Here is a 21,394-nt window from a genome sequence, read left to right as displayed (position 1 = left end):
ACTACTTAGCAAGGCAGTGCATAGTAGATCACAAACGATATTTTGTGACCTGCTGACATTGATGTTGCTTTTACTTACGTTATGTTAGAGGTTCCGAGCTTTCTGTCAAATTTCATTCAAGAATTGAGTTTCAGAAACATCTCGTAAAATGGTCAATTGTAGTGATGATCACTCGTCGTGTTCCGTCCGTGTTCGCGATTATTGTAGTGATGAACTTTATCTTCGCCCTCGTCTTCGCCTACATATTGGTTATGTAAAATAGTTACTAAAACGCAACAAATTATGATGCGGAAATATGAATATCAAATTGATTAATCGAAAAGCTTGCCTATTTTAGTTTCCTGCTATTTTTCGCCACTATTCCATTAAAAATATACATATCGACATCATTGAAACCAAAAATGGTAGTGACGGACCCCCTCTAAATTTTGGCATGTGTCAAGTGTTGCATTTATCGAACGGCATTCGATAACTGCAATGTAAACATGTTGCAGTTATCGAACGACGACCAAGAAATATAACTCTCAAGGTTTAAACACAATTGATACGTTGCGGCTGCGTTTGCGGCAATTTGACAGTTCTCCCATACATTTTCTGTCAAATTAACGTCAACGCAACGCAAACGTATCCATTGTGCTTGGGCCTTCACTCGTTTTGTTTACGTTTAGACATACGACCTTATCACAAAGTAGTCGAGTAGTCTATATTTTTTATGTTTGTAACCCGCAAATCAATCTGGCATCCAGGTGCACTTTTAATCGCACTTTGATGTCGTTTTCGTTTTTGCGGTGTACACGGTAAGAGTCGAAACCCCATTAATGGGTATTGTTGTACCCATTTTTTTCTGTCATATGCGGCTGTCAAAAAAATGGGTAAATTTAAAAATGTGAAATGGGTAAAATTGTACGCATTAGAGAGACATGTTCTTAGAAAAAAATGGGTCATTTGTTTACCCATTAATGGGTGAAAAAATACTTCAAGCATAGTTTTAGTTTGCTCTGTCGATTTGTTCGCACGCGTTACTTCTACGATCTGTTTTGTTTATTCTTTGTCAACAATTGCCATGGAAGGACTTTAAAAGAGATTCGATACTGCATCGTTCAAGAAATTGCAAGGTAAACAGTATGTTATATCAAGTATTGAATATTACAATGTGAGATTTTTTTATATTAGGTCTAGAATGTTAACTATTCGTCTGGTATTGGCTTTGTTGCAGAGAATAGTGATTCTGACAATTGATGATAGCAGCTAAAATACTCCTGTTTTCGTAAATAAGATTCATTTCTGCAAATAATTAAAAATAATTCATTTCACTTTCACTTCTTTTCATTTTTTTGAGTGATAATCACAAAGTTCCCGTTTATATAATAACGGGTAAAATTTCACCCATTTCCTTGAGAAAATTCATTTCTCAAAATGAGTTATTATGTACCCAGTTTTTGACGTTTAATCGGTTTACCCGTTAATGGGTAAATCGAGTTTACCCACTAAATGGGTTGGCTCACTTTTTGGCGAAATGGTTGAAAAAGTACCCATTAATGGGGTTTCGACTCTCACCGTGTAGCTACCCCGCGGACTACACTTTGGCCTATCACTGTTTTTTTTTTACATTTTTCGGACTATCCCGGACTACCCTTTTCTGTCCCGGACAGTCCGCGCAAGAAACAGAGTGCAGTTTTGAAGACACCAACACATTCACACGTATGTGTCAAAATCAATAAAATGTGTCAAAAGGTTGAATTTTATTTATTTTATTTTGTGATTTTTCAGTAAATTGGCAAATTTTTCGTACAGTAGCACAAACGCGATAAAAGACAATGGCGATAATGACCAAAACAAAAGTGACAGCTACCTCTGGTATTACGCACACCATTGCAACTGCTCGGGAAGTGTTTTTTTTTAGCTGCAAAGCGTAGTCCGGGACGGGATAGTCCTGCCGTAAAAACGAATTCGACAGAGAAACATCCGGCATCCCTGCTATCAATGCAAACAGCGCGAAAGAAATCAACTGTGGCAAACAAACTTGTATAGACAGGAATATTATTGTCTCAAGGAATGCTATTCTATCCGTAATGTTTTGTCTCTACTTTTAAAACTAATTATTGTTACGAAAAGTGCCTTGTTTGGAAATATTTGTCATTGGCAGCGAATGTGTTGATTTGCCATTGCTCAAGAAAAGATTTTATATCGAAGATCGCTATGGATTTGCACGTAAGTACCTAATCGGCACTATCAAAACTGCAACTTGTTTTGTGAGGTTTGCAAATATCTTTTTACCTCAGATGTACCTGGTCGTTGGTGACGATCGACACCGGCTTAAGGAGGGGATAACTTTAATCGGATCTGCTGAAAACGATCGATACACTGTCATCCGGCTGCAGCACAAGGTAGGTGAAATCCCAGAGATCTACATACTATATTTTATGTGCGCTGAATTACGGAAGAAGTGTACTAACGCACCAATTGTATGTTGGTGATGCCGTATGGCATCATTGAAGAATGAATTTCACATTACATTTACATTCAATATCAGGGACTTTAAAAAAGAGTATTCAAGAAGCTTGAAAGTTAAATAACTTTTAGTATATAAGCGTTAGGACATAAGCGTAGCAGAGTTTTTTTTTATCAAGTATGGCCCTTTATTAGCCCCTGAAATATTCCCAACAAGGAATCAATTACCCTATGTAATTGAAATCGTATTTTTCCACTATACAGTAGAGCTAAAAAGTGAACAAAAATGATAGATGTTTTGGCTTTCTCATTAGCCTCATTGGAATTCGCAAAAAAATCAAGTGTACAAACTCAAATTAATTTCAGTTAAATTCGCAAACGTTTGCAACAAACATCAGATTACTACCGTTTAGGGTATAAAATACTTGTGCATGTTTTTTTTTTATTGGACAAAATAAAAACACGCAATAATTAGTAAATACCCATCATATGATAATAAATTTATTTTCTTTCATTTCATATTGAACAATTAAATTGGACAAAATATTTATTTTGAATAGTTATATTTTATAATTTTGCTCTTCTATTATTTGGCAACCAATTCTTCACGATCGTCATTTTCAAGTTGAAATCTTTTAGGGTTTAGTTACAAAGCTTGTCGATTCAAAGGCCATCGCAATTCTAAATAAAATCAGATAGTCTCGAAGAATTTTTTATCAGCACTAGAGATCAGTATATTGCAGTAACAATCGAACTGACAAGTCGAGTAGCCTAAACCCACTTTAATCGCTCAACCTCAAAAGATCATTCATAGCTCATCCTTCACTTGTTGAACGCTAACAGGTATTCCATCGTCAAAATCAATCTGGTTCCAAAATTCTTCATCGCTCAACTGCTTCCGCCAGCGTAATTCACTCTTGGGATAGTTCACCTCCAGAAAGCGGACCATTTCCTGTTCGTTCGACAGAGGAATGTCGTAGTTGCCAAACTTCGCCACGCTCTCCCGAGCCCACTGTTCGTACATCCGCACGAAACGATCTGCCACCATCAGCTCCTCTTTTGTGTAAGGGATTTCGTCGCGCAGGATAGTTTTAAAAATCAAAGTGACATCCTCCCCGTGAGCACAACCATAGTTTTTTGTCGTTTTTCCTAAAACTTCTCCGAGAGCATGCTTAGTTTTATATGTGTCATAGTACAAATAGACAGGAATGTGCGGTTGCATCAGTTTGACCGATGCAACGATACCGGCAAAGTAAAAGCGATTTGAAATTATCTGAAAATGAAAGGTTAAAATTTTCATTATATTTCGTTTATCAAAATTTGCCAATTCAACTTACCAATATCAGATCTTTGAAGCTACGTGAATTTACGGCTCTTTTGCCCAAATAACGCTTTCTAATCATGGTGCTTATCTCATCTCTTCGCTTGTCATCGGTTCGTAGCGAGGTCCGATAGTCCAGAATGCTTGGTAGCAGTGTATTCCAGTTCTTGTTAATCTCTTCCAGATAAGACGGTTCGCTGATAAATTCAGCGCCTGGGTAGAGCCCTTCGGCCTCGTTGGCCGACAGGAGGAGTGGCACACGGTAGAATTTTCCTCTCTCCATAAGCGTGTATGGATGTTCTATCAGAAATGGTTTCGGATTCTTTTTGGTTTGTTGCTCTACTACCACCCCTAGCGGTGACATAGGGTTGTACAAATAATCAAACAGCTGTCCAACCGCACGGACTATATCCCGGGCGGAGCTCTCCCTCAAACATTTTAACATTTCCTTGCTAGACGTTACGGGGCATCCGACTGAGCTAGCGATCATCTTAGCCTTTTCCGCCGAATTTTCTGCGAACACCCACGGATTCAGAGCAGAACCACTGTGACCGATGCCGTTACGGAATAAGCCTCGACTCATCGGTGACAGGTAATGAAGCTGAACACTTGCTGATCCAGCGGAGAAACCGACCAGCGTAATATTGTTCGAATGACCCCCAAAATTTGCAATGTTTTCGTGCACCCACTTTAGAGCCGTAACTTGGTCTTTTAACCCAAAGTTTCCAGGAATCACATCATCTTCTGTACTTAAAAATCCTAGCGGACCTAGCCGGTAGTTGAACGTTACGAGTACTAGTCGGGTTTTCAGCAGATGGTCAGGCTGCCAAAAATCCCCTTGTCCAAACATAAACGCTCCTCCATGAATGAAGAATATTGTCGGTAACACTTCAGAGCCTTCCAGTGAATGAGTGTAAATGTTCATAAACAAACAATCTTCCTCACCGACACTACGGTCATCCTCGTGAACGAAATGACTCCACTGAAGACAAAGTGGGCCAGGATGGGTTGCGTTTTTCGGGTCGTCCCACTGCTCATCGTTCACCTGTGACGGAGCAAATCTAAGATTACCCAACGGTGCTTTCGCATAGGGAATACCTTCGAAAGCGTAGTAATTCCCACGTTTCTCTCCCCTCAATGGACCGTTGCTGGTTTGAACCATCACGGTCGCTTGGGCAGCGGTTACGAGCACCAGAATACCAACTAACTGCCACGCCATGTTCACCATCTGAAGCACTTGCCGGTTGCAATGAGACTAATCTTATCGTCTGGCCGCAGGGATGGATTGCCTTCTCTCGTCCACGCGATCGATTCTTGTTGTTTGATTCGCATGTAAAGATTTGTTAAACATCAGAGATAAGAACAGCACAGCGGTGTGCGGTTTTTTGGCCAAAACACATTTCCCAATTTCTGCAAAATTTTCGGAACACAATTTAAAATTTTTAGGATGTCAAATTTTAACTGTATTTTTGTGTATTTTCGTGGCTTGTTGCATTGCAAACGAAAGTCAACATCTGCACACTATAGGTTACTACAAACAATATCGTGTTTATTGCTGTGCAATGTTCTGCCCTAAAATATACTGCGATTATCTCCAGCGCGTGAGAATAGAAATACCTGCTTATATTTGTTTTCTCAGTAGCTTTAAACAACAACACCACCTTAGCGATATGCTATAATGTTAACTATTAATGTTAAATGTTTGCTAGTATAGTTTCAATGCATTCTTGAAAAAAAAAAATATTGTAAATTAGTTCAACAATTTAACTTTGTCAGACCACCTTCAAAAAATCCACCTTTATCAAAATATCGTAATGATTACACTGGTCGATTAAAGTTGCCCTAAAAAGTTTATAACTTATTAATCATTCCTGTAAATTTTGGTGCTCCTAGTAAATGCAGAAATCGGTCAAAAGGCAGCAGAGTAATTGCTCACCGGGTTTGTCGCTTACAGGTTTGCTTACGGGAAAACTCATTTAAGTCACTGAAAAAGTTATCTTTATTATACATATCGTTTATTTAGCACGGCACAATACATAGAATGTTTAATGGAGCCAGATAATCTTATTTCTAGGGTATCTTAAAAACTAAAGGTAAATTTTTAAATCCTCGCTGCCGACTATGATTTGTTGCTCGATTTGTTGTTAAATAGACATTCTGATGCTTTTCAAGAAGCCAATAATTAGTACCATGTATGTCGTGTTTCACTGACCCAGGATACCTCGGACCCTGAGGCAGGCTTGCCAGATCTACGGATTTATCCGTAGATCTACGGATTTGTTCACTTCTACGGAATAACATTTATATGGGAAATCCGTAGAAAAAAGGGGAAATCAGTGGAAATCCGTAGAATCTACGGATTTTAACGAAATAGTTCTGGCGACGCTGCCCTGAAGGTATCCAAAAGCAAAGATCTGGCGTCACGGAATTTGGCACACACCCGAACAACGTTTCAATATCATAATACCCAATGCACAAACGTGGATGTGCGTCTAATCAGTAGTGGTTGGAAGTTGGAAGTAATTCGAGATATCGAAGAACGAAATCTCGTCCTGCATCCAACCCCCGAAACCAAGGCTTGGTGAATACCTTGGGGATAATGCTATGTAGCTACCTTCCCAATTCTCCTTCATCGCATGAGGTTCACCAGTTGACAAGTGTAATTGGCCTATCGTAAATATCACCGTTTGTAGCGCCCACCTTAGCCTCGAAACGGAACAATGAAAAGGGAGCCACACTAAGGTAATCTTTTTTTTAATTACCAAGGTGTTCAAAACATCACTTTTGATGAGAAAACGAGTAGTCAGATCCCAAAAGCGGTCTCTTAGTGGAAGAACGCCAGCCAAAACTTCGTATGGGTAGAATGCATGAAACAGGCGATACGTAAACAACAATATTGCAATCGTTACAGCTTGATTAACTGGGTATTTGTTACGGCGCGGAAGCGAAAACACCCGAGCTCAAGCACCGATAATATCGTTGTTTAGTAAAGCCTTATCAGGTCTCCTGGGTGGACTCCCCTCAAAGAACCAGTTATTGTTCGGACAAGATTCACTCTTTGTTGGCATTTTTTATCAAATTCCTAATATGACAACCTCAGGTGCCTTTCGAGTCGAACCAGATGCCAAGATATTTATATACCAAATCCTGAGAGATCGTTTCACCCATCATCTGTAAGTGAGCTGCCTCGCGCTTTCTAGAATAAAATTCTACTAAATACATTGTTTAAAACTGTCATATTGAAGTCGTCGCAAAAAGGAGCGATTATCATTTGAAGGGGAGCCCCAAGCCAATCAAAAAGCAGCCGTTGCCCGTCGATGCCTAGAACCAATCGGAGGTTAATACGATAGAAAGAATAGCACTTATTAATCCCCAGAAGTACTCCGTAAGTTTCTCCGTAAGATTCACAGAAGTAAAATACACCGCATTTGTATTCATAATCAAAACTTCGAGCGAATCAATTTTGCGGAATATAGGGTAGGGAACGGCTTAAGCAGTAGCGCCTATTTTAATCAGTCGAAGAAAACAGGCCTCAAACTCCTGCATTTTGATCAATATCGACAATTCCAATGATGGAAACGAAAACTTCGATTGTCTAGCTGTCTTACGAATATAAGAAATACCGGTTATCACAAAGAAATCTGTGAACAATTGCAATTGAAACAAATCGACCTATATTGCAGCCATTTAGGAGCCACTCCGGGTGCTGAAAAAAAAACGCCTGCAAAACAGATGGAAACTGCTTAAAATAGGTTCGGGGTGATTGGAATAGTGTCCCTCGATTGGTAACTTTGATTGATGATTGTTAAAGTTTGCTAACTTAGTTTTACAATCTGAAAACAAGTTCTGACAATGAAAACGATAACGAACAGATTGATATACTACTGTTTGAGTTTCACCCAACACATTTCGAGTATTTCGTCTGAATACACAGGCGATTCCTAAAGCTGCTTAAAATATGTTCCCTACCCTACTTCTACAATTCCACTGTAAAACAGAGATAGAATTATTCACTCCAGCGGATGATTTACCCGCCGAAGAATGGGCTACAAGGAAAAGTCATTTAGCGGTCAGCTGCTTCAAAAACGTTTTAACTGTAGGTGGAAAAGCCATCAGAAATTTGTTTAGGGAATCAGTTATGCTGAAATTTTTAAAAAAAAATCTAGTTCACAATAACTGAAAACTTCAGCAGTCCAGATTTTGGCTGAATCTTGGGCGAATGAGAAAGAACAGTTGGCAATCAGATGTTCCTGGAAGTGCTGGAAACTCCCTGCGGTAATTCAGATGATGATTTGAACTTTCCTAGGAAATTCAGGAGAAAAATAGCTCTTTTTCGTCCTAGACTTTTCGGTTTCAGCAAAGAAGGTTTTCCGATTTAATCGTCGACAAAATCTCGAAACGGTTCGGAGAAACCAGTTTGGTTGCAGCGGCGTGGTTGGGCATTTTTGTGAATGTGTGCGGGGGATGCGAAGAGCCAAGTTTCACAGAAGGAAAAGGCGAAGTCTGCCAGCAATATAGGCACTTTTCAGCACCTTAAGACCATACTAGATCTCTAGAGTTTTGCGTTGTATCCAATGCTTTTGCTTTGGGCCGGAAGTACACAACACAGGGGCCCGGATACAGTTTTGCTCGATGGATCAACTCCTGTGGTGTTTTTCCGACTCGCAGAACCTTGTACCTGTCCAGCTTGGACAAGGGAACCAATCTGTGCTCCCTTTAGGATTCCGTCTCCGGAATCGCAGGAATCGTACCGTGTCGGTCGAATCTAGGGTCTTGATTTGACAATTTGAAATTCGTACTCACTCAGTTCCACCGTAAACTCTCGGTGGATTTTACCTCCCGCTCCATTGGTCAATCAATTGCCTCCTAGGGCCAACATGGGGTCCTTCACGTATCTGCTCTGCACTGCTGCCGCTGTTGCTGGGGGGATTAATTATTCCTTTCTCTCTCCCCCTCTCGGTGCCTCTTCTAGCGCACTGCGCACGCCTGCTTTAGGATGCTGTACGAGATTCGAGTTGGCTTGTCTAATCCGTCTGGATGCTCTCTCAGTAGGCCGCACGATTAAGGTAGCAGCCCTCTTCCGGCCTTCTGGTTCGCCGGGTTGATTCTCTAGTCCTGGAGGTGGCTCTGTTTCAATTCCTAGTCGGCTGTTCAAAGAAAGCACGCACGGGGCACTGTGAACCGACCACATTTTTCCGGTGAGAATTTGCGGCTTACCTTAAATCGCACAGATGCATAAACTATCGCACACTCTAGCTTTTTTAGCTGAATGAGAACAGCTTGCTTATCTAGGAAAAAAAAATAAGCGATCTCGTTCGAAATTTTAATGCGGTTAACACCTTATACCTTTTTCCTTACCGTACACGACCGAACTAATTAAAAATCACTCATACCTCCTCCACTAACCAGACGAAGTATAGGCGCCTAAGAGTCCTCAGATAAACCGTCCTTCAGTAACTTCGTTACCGGAACCTGTTTCGTGAATATCTAATCGCGCTGAAAACACGAAGGTCAAAATCATTTCTCACAGTGCTTACACTGGGGTCTTTTTCAACGCGGTTGGTTGTACCGCGTTGAAAAAATCCGCGTATAAAAAAACCGCGTAATTTTAAAAAATCACGTAAAAAAAACTCCATTCAATAATAAGATCCGATTAAAAATAATGACACGTAAGTAAATATAAACATGAAAAATGATATAAAAATGGTAACGGAACACACAAAATAAGTTTCAGTGATTCTAAAATGAAAATTCATTGAAGAACATGACAATAACTTTTTTTATAATAATTTTGCTACATGTTTAAGCTTTCGTTTCTTAAAAGGAAGTAAATCGCAACGACCCTGACTCGTATCGTTGCACAATTATTAATGTATTTTTGTTTCTTCTTACCGAATCAACGGAAATTGCCTATTTTTTGATAATAACAGCAAATATATTAAAAATATGCATTATTTAGATTAATTAAACAGAATATCTTATTGTCATGAACCATATGATTGATTTTTACTTTATTGGATTTACTTATACTAAACTTATTTAATACCGCGTAAAAATAATCTATCAAATCGTGTAAAAATAATCCGCGTTATTCCAAAAAACCTCGTAAAAATAATCCGCGTTATTGTAAAAAATCGCGTAAAAAAGTCGTGTATAAAAAAACCGCATAAAATAACCCGCGTAAGAAAAGACCCCAGTGTATATCAGTTTTGTTTTTATTCATCTTTCTCTTGGAAGCTAACTTGACCACGGTAAGCTCCCAGGAAGTAGCTGTCAAACGGCTTGAATTTTGCGTAAAGCAAATGGTTCACAAACATAATCTCGCGGGAACTGTAGTTGAGAGATTTCGCCAAGAATACTCACAACTGTTGAGTACGCATTCGACGAATACATTGCTGACTTCCTACCGACGTAGCGAGAAACGCCTTGATACTTTCTGTAGAGATCTGATAGCTGGTTTAGGCAAGAAACATCCTAACTTGACCGTGTTTATTAGGGAGATTTTGATCCAGCGGTTGGTGTACGATGCAGTACAGGATGCCGGTGGTGAAGACGAAATTGATATCACCAAGTCGTTAATCCATTACGCTCGCATTTCTCATAGCCGATATGTTGAATTGTTGAAGACAAAGAAGAAGGAGAGTTTAGATGAAGATGAAGAAGCCAGAAGGAAGAATGCCACGGCCCGTGCTCTTGCAGCTAATGTGTTTAAGTGTAATATGAAGTAATGTGTTTTAAGTGTTGTGAGAATCTGATTGGTCTGATTAATATAAATTTTGTTTTGCAAGAAACTTGTAACATAATTCTTTTATATATTGAATCTTAGGTAGTTGAGGTGAAAACGATTCCTACAAACTTAATTTGGCCTAGGAGTCCCCGGTAATGAGTATTATATGCGTTGTTTATAAGTTCTAAAAATTCTACGCCCTTGCGAGCGGCCTTCAGGCAGTTAACCGGGACATTCGCCATGGCGGACGAAAACATGCGTGCAGGCATGTTTTCAAGCTTTTTCTGTGTTTTTTATTAATTCCTCCTCCGTTTTCGCGACAAAATTGTTGGAATAGATCTTGCGCTTCAAGTTTGCCCAGAAATTCTCGATGGGACGCAGCTGGGGGACGTTGGGCGGATTCGCCGACTTCGGTACCACATCGATATTTAGCCGCTCCATCTCCTCCAACGATCGCTCCGAGTAATGGGCCGACGCCAAATTTGGCCAGAACACCGTGTCTTCGCCCTTATGGTATTTCTTGATAAACGACGCAGCTTCTGGCAGGCACTTCGTACTATAAATTTCCCCGTTCACGGCCAGCCCGGAGCAAAAGAAGAGCAACTTTGACATCCCTTTCACGCTGATTGTCAGCCACAGCCGCACCTTCTTGGGGAAATATACTTCACCTCGGTGCTCACTTTCTTCGTAGGGGAGGTAAAATACGAAATGCCCTGCTAATCGTTGTCATCTAGGGTGAGAGAGGTCTCGTCGTCCATCACCACTGCCACATCGCGATTTGCCGGGGAAATCGACTTGACCATCTTAAACCGCTGTCGCTGCGTCATTGCCTGCAGTTCCGAGACTAGCACCAGTGGACGGGACTGCCGCTTCCTGACATGTATGCCCATGTTTTCCAGATATTTTTTCACTGTTTTACCGCATGCACCAACCTTCCGGCCAAGTGCACGCTGCGATTTAGCCACTTTTCCCTCGCTCTTCCTCTTAACATCCTTTGAAGCTTCTTGTCGTTCAGGGTCGTTGGCCGTCCGGAACTGGACTTTCTTTCGATGCTTTGATCGTTGTCCAATTGTGTCAAGATATTGTAGATGCCGAACGGGCATACCTGGCGTCTACAAAGTGCCGCACGATGTCCGTTTTTGACGTGTCGGGGTACCATTTTTTTACCGCAAACATTATCCTCTTGGAAAAGATGACGTCCGTCACATTTTTCGAATTTCTGCAACAATATCTCTGGATTATAATAAGCCTGAACACGCTTAAAAAGTGACCATATTAGAATGTAAATCGATAATGGGATGTAAATCGACCGTCACGCTTTTTTAATCCTTAACTGTATGAAAAAATGCAGAATTCTGAAGTACAAATAACCGGGAAAAATATTTGAACTAATTGAACTAATCTTATTTAAGTTAATTTCAATTACTTTTTCATGCAAAAGTTCCTGGTTATAAAATAGTTTATATCGACGAGCGACTTCATCTTCACTGGACTCACAAAATTAAAATTAGAAATTTAAACACTTAAAAAAGTGCTTATTTTGGAAAAAATTGTTTCGCATTGTTTTCTTTGTAAATTTTTTCGCATCAAAAAGAAATCGCTCAAAAAGTAAACGCTCTTTTTGGTGCGAAAAATATTGCAAAGAAAACATGATTTAATTGCTGTCAAAGTGCTGTGATTGCTGCAATGGATCTTATTTTTTAGGAATCGAATTGTTGGAAGATCATCTCATATCAGTAAAGTAATATGACCCGAAAGTTAAATCACCTGTTTCTCTTGCGTTTTGTTCAAGAACAGGAATATAAAGTCACATCAGTAGTTATAAGCATACGTAACCTTTGGTTACTTTTTCGGATATTATGCGAGTACAAACAAAAGGTCCATCCTGAAAACGTTACTACTCAAAGACTTCGAATTAAACAATACTTTCTTTGGAAACATTGCTGTTCCCTGGAACATTGTAAGCGCAAAAGTAGTTTTCAGAGTATTTTTCCAGAGGTAAATGCTGCCGGTTTGATTCTTCTTATCACGTTCAACTAACAGCTCTAGCATATGGATCTAATTTGGTGCTAAACATAACTTATAGAATTAACGGGGGATCATCCCTACGCAGGAAACTTTAACCGCATTGACATATGTTGAACTGTATCGAATGAGATTAAATATTGGGTTAATGCAAGATAAGCACAAAAACGATATTCATTTGTTTGTAATTTAATGTAGCCAATTTAGGGGTTAATCAACAATATGGGTGGACTTTTTTTATATACTATAACCATACAAATCTCCTTTGCGAGTTTTAACCTGATCGATGGAATTATCGCGATCGTAGAATTTAGATTGAATTGATTCTTATCATAGAACTCGGTATCCAGTGTACGATTAGTAGCATATCAAAAATCAGCAAAATTGTGCTAAGATTTAAAGGATCACAAAAGGCTACCAAATGTCGAATAAAGGCAATTTTTGAACCTTTCATTTCATATAAAAGTGAACAGCTAGAAGATTGCATACTGGAGCATTCAGAGGTTCTGGGTTCGAATTCTATGTTTTGACGTGTCTTCCTAACGCATATTATAACCTGTGAACTGAAGCATCGGAACATACAGATTTTCGAGGTGTTCCAAGGTTTTTCTTTATTGCATATGTAATTTGAAAATATCCATAAAATATTCGTATCCATGTTTTGGTACAAGCTTGAAGGAAAAATGGTGACTTTTCTTTTACAGTCCCCATTTTCAGATAGAAATCGAAATATGTCTATCCTTGAATATTTTTTCATGTTTTAAAAAATGAATGAAAAAAATCTTTTATTGTAGTCTATAATATATCTTCATTATATGGAGTTACGTTAGGGGCCATCCACATACCACGTGGACAGCTTTGGGGGGGGGGGGGTTTGCTAATGTCCACGGTCCATACATTTTTTTTTAAATTTATATGGGCGGTTGTCCACGGAGGGGGAGGGGGGGGTCCAAATCGTTAAAAATCTGTCCACGTGGTATGTGGATGGCCCCTTAGAAGGGACACTGTAAGGAGTAGGCACTCAAATTATGTTTCTACTATTGTCTCAAAGAAAATTTCAAAACTAAAGTTCTTGTCAACATTAAAATTTGATCCACAAATTTAACATGAGCAGCGTCTTTCACTTATTACAGTCAATATGTGCCAAACATGCCGCCATCAAGTGTTCATCGACGTCCCGTGATGTTTACATGATGGATCTCTGCTCTCACGCCGGCGTTCAGGTGACCGACGATCGTGTCCACATGCAGCCTGCACCACCCTTAGAATGGTTAAAATTATATGGTAACAAAGTGAAGCTAGTATTTGGTGCTATCACATGCCGGCTGGAGATATCGAACAGCACTGACAGAAAGTCCTACGCTAGTATGGAATCTTTCTTTGAATCTTCTATTGAATCTGTCGATTGTAGTCTGGATGTAAGTTGTTTAGTTTTTTTTTTATAAAATTTGTATTCCAATCGTTTTTGCATAACTCCCAGGAAGCTCCCCAGATGCGATCTCGGCTTGTAACAAACAAGCTGTCCAACAATAAATCGGAAAATATCAGTGATAGTGTAAACCAGAACACAAAAGCGTCACCTAAAAAACTAAGCATATCAAAACCCGAGGAAAATAGCTTCCTGATACCTGCTACTCAAAACCAGACTGTGAATAATGCATCATGCAGTTCGACGCGTAACTCCACTTCGATAGCAGATAAAACAAGAACCAGTTTGCAGCAAGCCAGTATAGACGAAGAGGACGATCTTTTCTTCATTCCAGAAACTCAGGAATGTAACGAGCAACCCGACGAATCGCAAATCATCGAACCGATAGGAGGTACCATTGGTCAGGGTGAAAAAGAGGAAGATTTTCTACGATTTGAAACGGAAGATGACGAAAATACCGGCGATGGGCTCTTTAATAATCCATACGTCGAGTCACAAAATCTGCTTAACGATCTGGACGAATCGTACCGGAAGAACCTCTGCGAAGAGCGAAAATCTGTTTTACCCGATCGTTCCGTTGATTCAATTTCTTTCCATGGACGAATCCCACCCGAAGAAACCGATGAGGAATTAAGCAAAATCGAATGGAATGACTCGAGAGCTGCCTCTAAGGGTAAAGTAAGTGTCGAACCAATTGCAGCGGAGGTGGATCGAGAAAGCGGCTCCGTCACCCCTGAGCTTGATTTCGGCAGTCGACCAGGATCTGCACGATATCCGGTGCCAGTCGCACTAACAAATGAAGAACAACGTGTGGAGTCGGTTACTCCCGATTTGGAATTTGATCGACTCACTCCGCAGCAGCCGGATCCGGTGCTTGTTAAAAGGCTATCGCTTCGAAAGGATGCCTTCGAAGATATACTGCAACAGTCTCCGGCTGATCACGAAGGGCGATCAGAATCTGTCACACCTGACCTCGATAATTTCCCTGCGAAGGAAAAAGAGGTAAGTTCTATTAGTAGGAAATGAATATTGGCGTTAAGTCCTCTCTGCAACATTTATATCCCATTTCAATTTATTTTTTACCGAATACAGGAAACTGACCATAATCCCTACCTGGCAGCAACGCAAATCTTGCCTGCCGAGCAAAATGATGTTATGCTAAAATCGACAAGCATCTATGAATTGGCCACCCAACTGGACCCGGTGACATCCAATGAAGTTCCCCCGACACTCGGCGGGGCCGCTTACGACTTGCTAACGCAAAAGATACCCGAAGAAGCACCCCCGAATCTCCCAGCGATTGGCGAAACCGCTTACGATTTGCTAACGCAAAAGTTTCCGGAAGAACTGCCTCGGAATGCCCCAACATGCGGCGAGGCCGCTTACGACGTGCTAACGCAAAAAATGCCCAAAGAGGCGCTTCAATCGGCTCGTTCACTTCGCAAGGCGCTTATTAAAGTAACCGATTTGCGCCAGGACAAGGGAAACGTTTCTATTCGAGCAAACAAGGAATTCGAGCTAGATCCGTTCCAGTTGGCCACCCAGCCGCTCATCGCTGACGAAGCACACGATGTGTACGATATTCAAACTCAAGCTCTCAGAACAGCGTCGAACACTGAGGATGGTTTCGACCCGGAGACCGATACAATTCCACTAGCGCTGGTAAGCTCTCCATTGCAAGGTATAAACTTATCGGCATCCGACGACCTCTACAATCTACAAACACAACCACTAGTGACTAAAACCTCAGACAGCAGTTTACCACTTGATGGAACATTCCGACCGCCTGTTAACAGTACCTGTCGACAGTCCGTTCTAGGGAATGCAATTTTTGATGAGGATCAAGAGGCTGAGTCTAAATCCGATCAGCTCAATATTTCTCCATCTTCGAACAAAGAAAATCAGGAAGAAGTAACAAAGCATCGGTCCGGAAGTAGTTCACACATGAAGTCGAATACGAAACGAAGAATTTCCTCCGATTTCGGAGCATCGGAGCGCACCATAGCTGAAGAGTTCAACCAATCGGACGAGGAGTATTGCCTTGCTGCGACGTTACCCGTTGCAGACACTGGTGATAAGATGTAAGTATCATCTCCTAAGAAATAAATTGTTTTTATTATATTTGTAACTTTTTTGCAGTGGTAAAGATTCATCATCAAAAAAGAACAATAAATCGAATGCCATGAAGAGTAATACAAGCTTTAAAATTCCCGAAAATCGGAAAACGCCTTCCAGTGCCAAGAGCTCAACTGTCAGCAGTAACGATAGTAAGGAAACGCCACGCTCTAAAGCGAACTCAGAGGGTGATCCATTGTCGTTTGATTTCAATACCCCGGACCATCCATTCTTGAACGTGGTCAAAAAGGACAAAATCCTCGCCGTTTCTGATATGATAAAAAATCGCACGTCTGATACTGCGAAAGCAAGCAAGTACAAATACATTTTTGGGGATAGTTCGGATGAAGACCAAGAACCAAACAAACCAGTGTTCCTTAAAAAAGACAGCAAAGTCCAGGTAATGAAGTACGACAAGGAGGAACGGAAAAACACTAAATCAGTTTTTAGTGAGGAGTCGAAAAAACTGCCAGAGAGGCACTCAACGCGAGATAGAAAGAAAACCCGACGATACTCGGACGATGATAGTCGAAGTGTTGCTTCAACTAGATCCAGCACAAGATCTGGTCGAAGTACAGCGTCTAGTACTTCAAAAATGAAAGTCGACGAATCTGTCGATTATCAACAAGCTAAAGCTAACCAAGCTAAAACCAGAAAGAGAAAAGCAGCCGAAATACCTGCCCTTCCGACAGATGACGTGCCAAATGAACCACCAAAGTACAGTAAAACCAATGAGAAAACCGTCGAGGATGTAGAACCGAAGGCTGGCCCTTCGAAACTGACAGAACCAGTAGTCACCAAAAGATCCAACCGTTTGAAGCGTACCGCTAAGGAAGATGGGAACGATGATTCTTCGTCTAAGCCTGCAGTCAATCGAACTGTTCCAGAGGTAGAACAACGCACCTCCCGTACAAAATCTAAGCGACCGACAGCCGCAAAGTCCGCGATGGATAAGCTGCCCTCCACTGACGAAGCAAGTAGTGCGTCGGAAGCTATGAACACGAGCATTTCCGGCTCGGAATCACCATCTGGTACCCGTAAATCATCACGCGTTGACAAGCCACGGCTGATGTTCACCAAGATGAGCCCGGAACCCTACAAAGGGGTGATCACACGAGCCGGTAAGTGTACATTCATGCTCTGGTAGCTTGCTAATGCATATTTGTCTTACGCTTTATCACCTGTAGTGTTTCGAAAGATGCAACGGAAATAGGATATATAGCTCGATTAGTCTAAAAGTTAATCGGTTCAAATGGATATGAATATCGGATCAATTGGTAGTAGTTTAGAGCTGTAGTTCATTTTTGCTGGTCATGAGAGTATCTTTGAATCTTTTTTTCTAGATTTTCGTTTGTAACACTATACTGCTTCCGTTGTTTTCGTTGTAGAATGCGGTCACACTATTATTGCGTAGCTTGCGTAGAGTATGAGTAATATTTTGCTGTATTTTTTATATCATGGCTTACTTTTCTAACATGCTTCTGCGGCCCGATTATCTGCATTACTGAGAGCGTAGAGCCAAAACAGCAAGTGTTTACAAATGAGACACTCACGTCGTTTTGGTTCAAAATGACTGGTTGTGATTGCTTTGTCACCTCTGTAATATAAAGTTTCTGCAATCCATATCCTATAACATCATGAGAGTTATACTTATTAGAATCTCAGAATCCACATTTAGCTTGAGGCTGCGGGTATTTGAAATTTCTGAAAACAATTAGTGTTTTCTCGGTACCTATTTGAATTTCGGTCATTCGTTATGTTGTATGCTCGATTCTCAGTTGTGAAGCATTGTTGGAATCCGTAGAATCATTAAACTGTATAATTTTGACATATACAGAACAAAGGATGGCGACTTTACAGCATTCAAGTAGAAAAAAATGTTTAAAATTGTCAAGGTAAGAAAGATAATGAAATCTTCTATCGGACCAGAACAGGACTGGTACATACAATCAAAAAGTTTAAAAGGAATGGGATGTTATCAATCGAAACAGGTAAGTGGAACTTTATTACTACACACAGTGTATTATGGCTATCTGCATGCAAACGCTTGACCTAAAAAAAACAGATATTCATATCCATTTTTCTTCAATCGTTTTGTGCTTGACAAGAACAGCATCCTCAGTGCCTGACTAAGGTACTACCCAAAAATTGAAATTCTTGTAACTGTTGTAATTTTGATATGTCTGAACTGGTCACTCTAAACAGTTTCTCAGGAGGCTTCTATTGTCTATATTCCTTGCATTAAAGTTCAACGATTCAATCAACGAATTAATTGATATCTCTACATCGCCCTAGTCGTTCTTTTTCTTCGTTATTCAGGCGATTTGATGATTTATCTCTGGAATTGTATTTTCGAAACAGTTCGTTGAAGTTATATCTATTGAAATAATTTAGTGCGTTTTATTCTCGTGTGTGAGATTCCTGTCAAATCTAAACAAAATGATTCTTTTTCCTGCAAAACCGGAAGAACCCAACAAAAAACCTTATCGAACTGATTTTAAAGTAGAGTGAGAACCGTTGACACCAAAAATATTGAAATCGGATGATATTAAAAAAATTACACGAATATCTTTTTGTAAATACCCAGGTAACCATCCTGGTCACTACCCGAAAAAACTATCAAAAGTTGTCTTTAAAAAAAAACTTGAAAAGTTACCCGGCCACATGACGATTAAAAAAAATCAATCACATCTATATTCGCAACTCACCATTCCTTAACTCGTTTATTCGAAGGAGGTTTCATCGTCGATATGCCCGAGCTCGCAACGATACTAGTTTCCGATCGTGTCTATCGCACTTACAAGTTTCTCTGTGCCATCGCCAAAGGGATCCCGATAGTCGACCATACCTATCTGGAGCTGGTTGAGAAAAAACGAGATTTTATCGATCCATGGGCGCACATTCTTGAGGACCATGAAATGGAGCGACGTTTCAAATTTAATTTGAAAAAATCGCTCTCATTAGCCCGGGAAGCAAAAATCTTCGAGAGCTATTCGGTGTTTGTAACGTCCAGCACTAAGCCACCACCGGAGGAGATACAGTGTAAGATTTGTGCTGCTACTAAGCGGAGGTTGATCTGATTAACACATTTTCATTTTGTCGCAGTAATTGTAACCAGTGCCGGTGGACGAGTTATCAAATTCCCCAATCAACAGCCAAAACAAACGGACAAACTGTTTGCTGTATCCGACCAAAAAGATAGAGATTTGTGGCCTAAACTACGAGAACGCTATGGGCAGATCGAGATAATTAGTACGGAAGGTCTTATGCTTTCGGTTATGCAGCATTACAAAAACTTTCGAAGCTATAGACTTGCGTGATTAATCAACACTAAGAACTTTTTTTTTTATTCGACACGAGACAAATCGCCAGTGAAGCATTAAACTTTTAATATTTAATTTTATTGCCATCACAATTATGATTTGTCCATATTTTATGGTTGCTCGAATAAAATATGTTATGTTTCGATATTTGTGAAATGAAATTTTTCTCATAAATAATTACCTCTTTGTATTTCACTGCTGTTTATTAAGGGTAAGACTACTAGTAACAGTTTCTAGACAGATTTAGGTAAGTTTATTTATAATCAATTTGCTCCAGACAAGACTTCTCGTACGTTTTTAGAATTGAACTCAATACAGGAAACGTTTATACGACCTAACCTTTCCTACACTCTTCTAGGGTACCGTTCCAGTCTGATGATACTTGTATGAATTCCACCACATGTTGCTCGAAACTCACTGAAAATGTTTTTCTCCTGCCCAGCAAAACTGTGTATATCCGCATTATAGCCATTGCCAAACGATCAAATTATCGCGCCGCCATCGGAGGCATAGCCGGTATTCCACCAGGAGTACCACCGACAGCTGATCCCGGTCCCAGGAGTACTTGTTTCTGTTGTGTTTTTTGCATTTCTTCCATCTGAGCGCGTTCTACTTCGAAGACAACCGGCGCGAATAAAATCATCGAGCTGGTAAAGAATATCCACGAAGCATTGCAGGTGAATTTGTAAAGGGTTTTCACACTGGCAACGGAAAAATCCGTCACGGCACCAGAGAAACTTCGTACCCCTTCGGGGAACATTTCGGTCAGTCCCCAGAGCCGCTCGGAGAGGCTTTCATCCGGTTCCTAATAAGAAAAAACAGAACTAATTTGAGTGTTTCGCTCACTTAACGTGCATCAAAATTTATTAAAATTGTTTTGCAGTTAGGTTTTATCATCAGTTAGCTTTTTTGTATTTTCGCAGTATAATTTATTGGAAAACCGCGATTCGTTGCGTGAGAGATAATAATTCAATGCAACATTACCTGGAATTCGCGTAAAATTTCCTGGCATAAAATAAACATTTGATTTGGGGACGCAGCTAGAAAGAGACAAAACAACTTACGTCATCATATTCATCATCCTTGTTTTTGATGGCAGCAGGCGTAGCAATCGGCGCAGCTTTCGGTACCGGCTGCGGCTTAGGTGCGGGACTAGAAACTATTGGTTCCGATTTTGTCGGTTGCTGTTGAGAAAATCCTTCATCCTAAAAAAACAAGTTGGTTTCATTGCATAATCTACATTTACTAGCAGTTAGACGCACTGATAAGAATGAACATTATTGAGAACAAAACACGGCTCGTACGAAAATTTATGAAGTTTTCTCGGAATTTACGCCTAAATATAAGAAAAAAAAAACTTACTGTGGTCTGTTTTCGCTCTGGAGTATCATCTTTGCTATTGCCTGCTGATTCCATTCCACTATCCTTATCCGTCGAGAGTTCGTCCTCATCCACTTTATCTACCAACACAACCTCGGGGTCGGAATCCATTCACAAAAATTCGAACACTAATTAAATCGAAGCACTGTCGTAACTCCTAAACCCGCGGTTACTAGATTAAATCCAGAGGGCAGTAAATTTCGTCTTTGATACCTTCTGCAAATTGCGACAGTCAATTTTTACTATAAGCTTCGATTATCGGAATAAAATTTTGACGTACCGCACATCAAAAAACACATGCGTTTGCGAGCAACTGAGCAATAATTTGAGAAAGAGAATAATGGAAATCGATCCTGGGCGGCAAGGTTTATGCGCGAGAAGGTGTTGTCAAAAAATCACTGAGCGTAAATGTCATACTGAGTGTCAAAGGGGAAAGCCTCGAGAGAGCACCAAAATAAATGGACGTTAGGTATCTCATTGCGTGCTTAGCCCGACGTTGTCGATAATAATTGCCATTTGAAACAAAAAATCAAAGTGTTATCGCTAATCGATCATAATGACATTTATATGGACTTGTAACCGTGACGCTGCTCACGGAGAACATACGCGTGCAGGCCGGTGAA

General features: G+C 40.3%; 3 protein-coding genes across 6 annotated transcripts; 1 reads left to right on the top strand and 2 right to left on the bottom strand.

The window, feature by feature from the left end:
• Positions 1–1,926: 1,926 nt before the first annotated feature.
• Positions 1,927–19,539, top strand: LOC129721942 (uncharacterized). 3 transcript variants are annotated; one of them, XR_008727518.1, is made up of 8 exons: positions 1,927–2,211; positions 2,283–2,387; positions 13,658–13,942; positions 14,005–14,955; positions 15,046–16,034; positions 16,093–17,189; positions 17,256–17,345; positions 17,412–18,945. XR_008727518.1 is itself a non-coding variant. In XM_055675075.1 (8 exons), exons 1-8 carry the CDS (start codon positions 2,200–2,202, stop codon positions 19,386–19,388), a joined length of 3,963 nt encoding a protein of 1,320 aa, XP_055531050.1. In that variant the 5' UTR covers positions 1,929–2,199; the 3' UTR covers positions 19,389–19,539. The 3 variants fall into 3 exon arrangements, 2 of the variants coding, with proteins under 2 accessions (XP_055531051.1, XP_055531050.1); XM_055675075.1 differs by lacking the exon at positions 17,256–17,345 and adding an exon at positions 19,174–19,539 and having other exon boundaries at positions 1,929–2,211; positions 18,802–19,110; XM_055675076.1 differs by having other exon boundaries at positions 17,256–18,945.
• LOC129721943 (carboxylic ester hydrolase-like) lies at positions 2,920–5,034 on the bottom strand. The gene is made up of 2 exons (XM_055675077.1): positions 3,789–5,034; positions 2,920–3,724 (listed from the first exon to the last, which is right to left on the bottom strand). Exons 1-2 carry the CDS (start codon positions 4,998–5,000, stop codon positions 3,260–3,262), a joined length of 1,677 nt encoding a protein of 558 aa, XP_055531052.1. The 5' UTR covers positions 5,001–5,034; the 3' UTR covers positions 2,920–3,259.
• A 36-nt stretch (positions 19,540–19,575) lies between the features above and the next one.
• LOC129721944 (mitochondrial import receptor subunit TOM22 homolog) lies at positions 19,576–21,156 on the bottom strand. Of its 2 annotated transcripts, XM_055675079.1 has the most exons (4): positions 21,052–21,156; positions 20,754–20,987; positions 20,456–20,596; positions 19,576–20,196 (listed from the first exon to the last, which is right to left on the bottom strand). In XM_055675079.1, the coding sequence occupies exons 2-4, from the start codon at positions 20,880–20,882 to the stop codon at positions 19,879–19,881; spliced, it is 588 nt and encodes a 195-aa protein (XP_055531054.1). In that variant the 5' UTR covers positions 20,883–20,987; positions 21,052–21,156; the 3' UTR covers positions 19,576–19,878. The 2 variants fall into 2 exon arrangements, with proteins under 2 accessions (XP_055531054.1, XP_055531053.1); XM_055675078.1 differs by having other exon boundaries at positions 20,754–21,138.
• Positions 21,157–21,394: the final 238 nt, after the last annotated feature.

Source organism: Wyeomyia smithii, chromosome 2 (assembly GCF_029784165.1).
Source record: "Wyeomyia smithii strain HCP4-BCI-WySm-NY-G18 chromosome 2, ASM2978416v1, whole genome shotgun sequence".
Taxonomy (NCBI): Eukaryota; Metazoa; Arthropoda; class Insecta; order Diptera; family Culicidae; genus Wyeomyia; species Wyeomyia smithii.
This window is presented reverse-complemented; position numbering and strand designations above follow the sequence as displayed.

What these genes read in the sequence shown, in the direction of transcription:
- LOC129721942 (XM_055675075.1), top strand. An exon ending in AGGGGTGATCACACGAGCCG is followed by an intron (nt 17,190 to 18,801) that starts GTAAGTGTACAT and finishes GTTTATTCGAAG; the next exon opens with GAGGTTTCATCGTCGATATG. An exon ending in ACCACCGGAGGAGATACAGT is followed by an intron (nt 19,111 to 19,173) that starts GTAAGATTTGTG and finishes ATTTTGTCGCAG; the next exon opens with TAATTGTAACCAGTGCCGGT.
- LOC129721943 (XM_055675077.1), bottom strand. Translation starts at nt 5,000, where the DNA reads ATGGTGAACATGGCGTGGCAGTTAGTTGGTATTCTGGTGCTCGTAACC. An exon ending in GCTTCAAAGATCTGATATTG is followed by an intron (nt 3,725 to 3,788) that starts GTAAGTTGAATT and finishes TTTCATTTTCAG; the next exon opens with ATAATTTCAAATCGCTTTTA.
- LOC129721944 (XM_055675079.1), bottom strand. Translation starts at nt 20,882, where the DNA reads ATGGATTCCGACCCCGAGGTTGTGTTGGTAGATAAAGTGGATGAGGAC. An exon ending in CAGAGCGAAAACAGACCACA is followed by an intron (nt 20,597 to 20,753) that starts GTAAGTTTTTTT and finishes TTGTTTTTTTAG; the next exon opens with GATGAAGGATTTTCTCAACA. An exon ending in AGGATGATGAATATGATGAC is followed by an intron (nt 20,197 to 20,455) that starts GTAAGTTGTTTT and finishes TTTTCTTATTAG; the next exon opens with GAACCGGATGAAAGCCTCTC.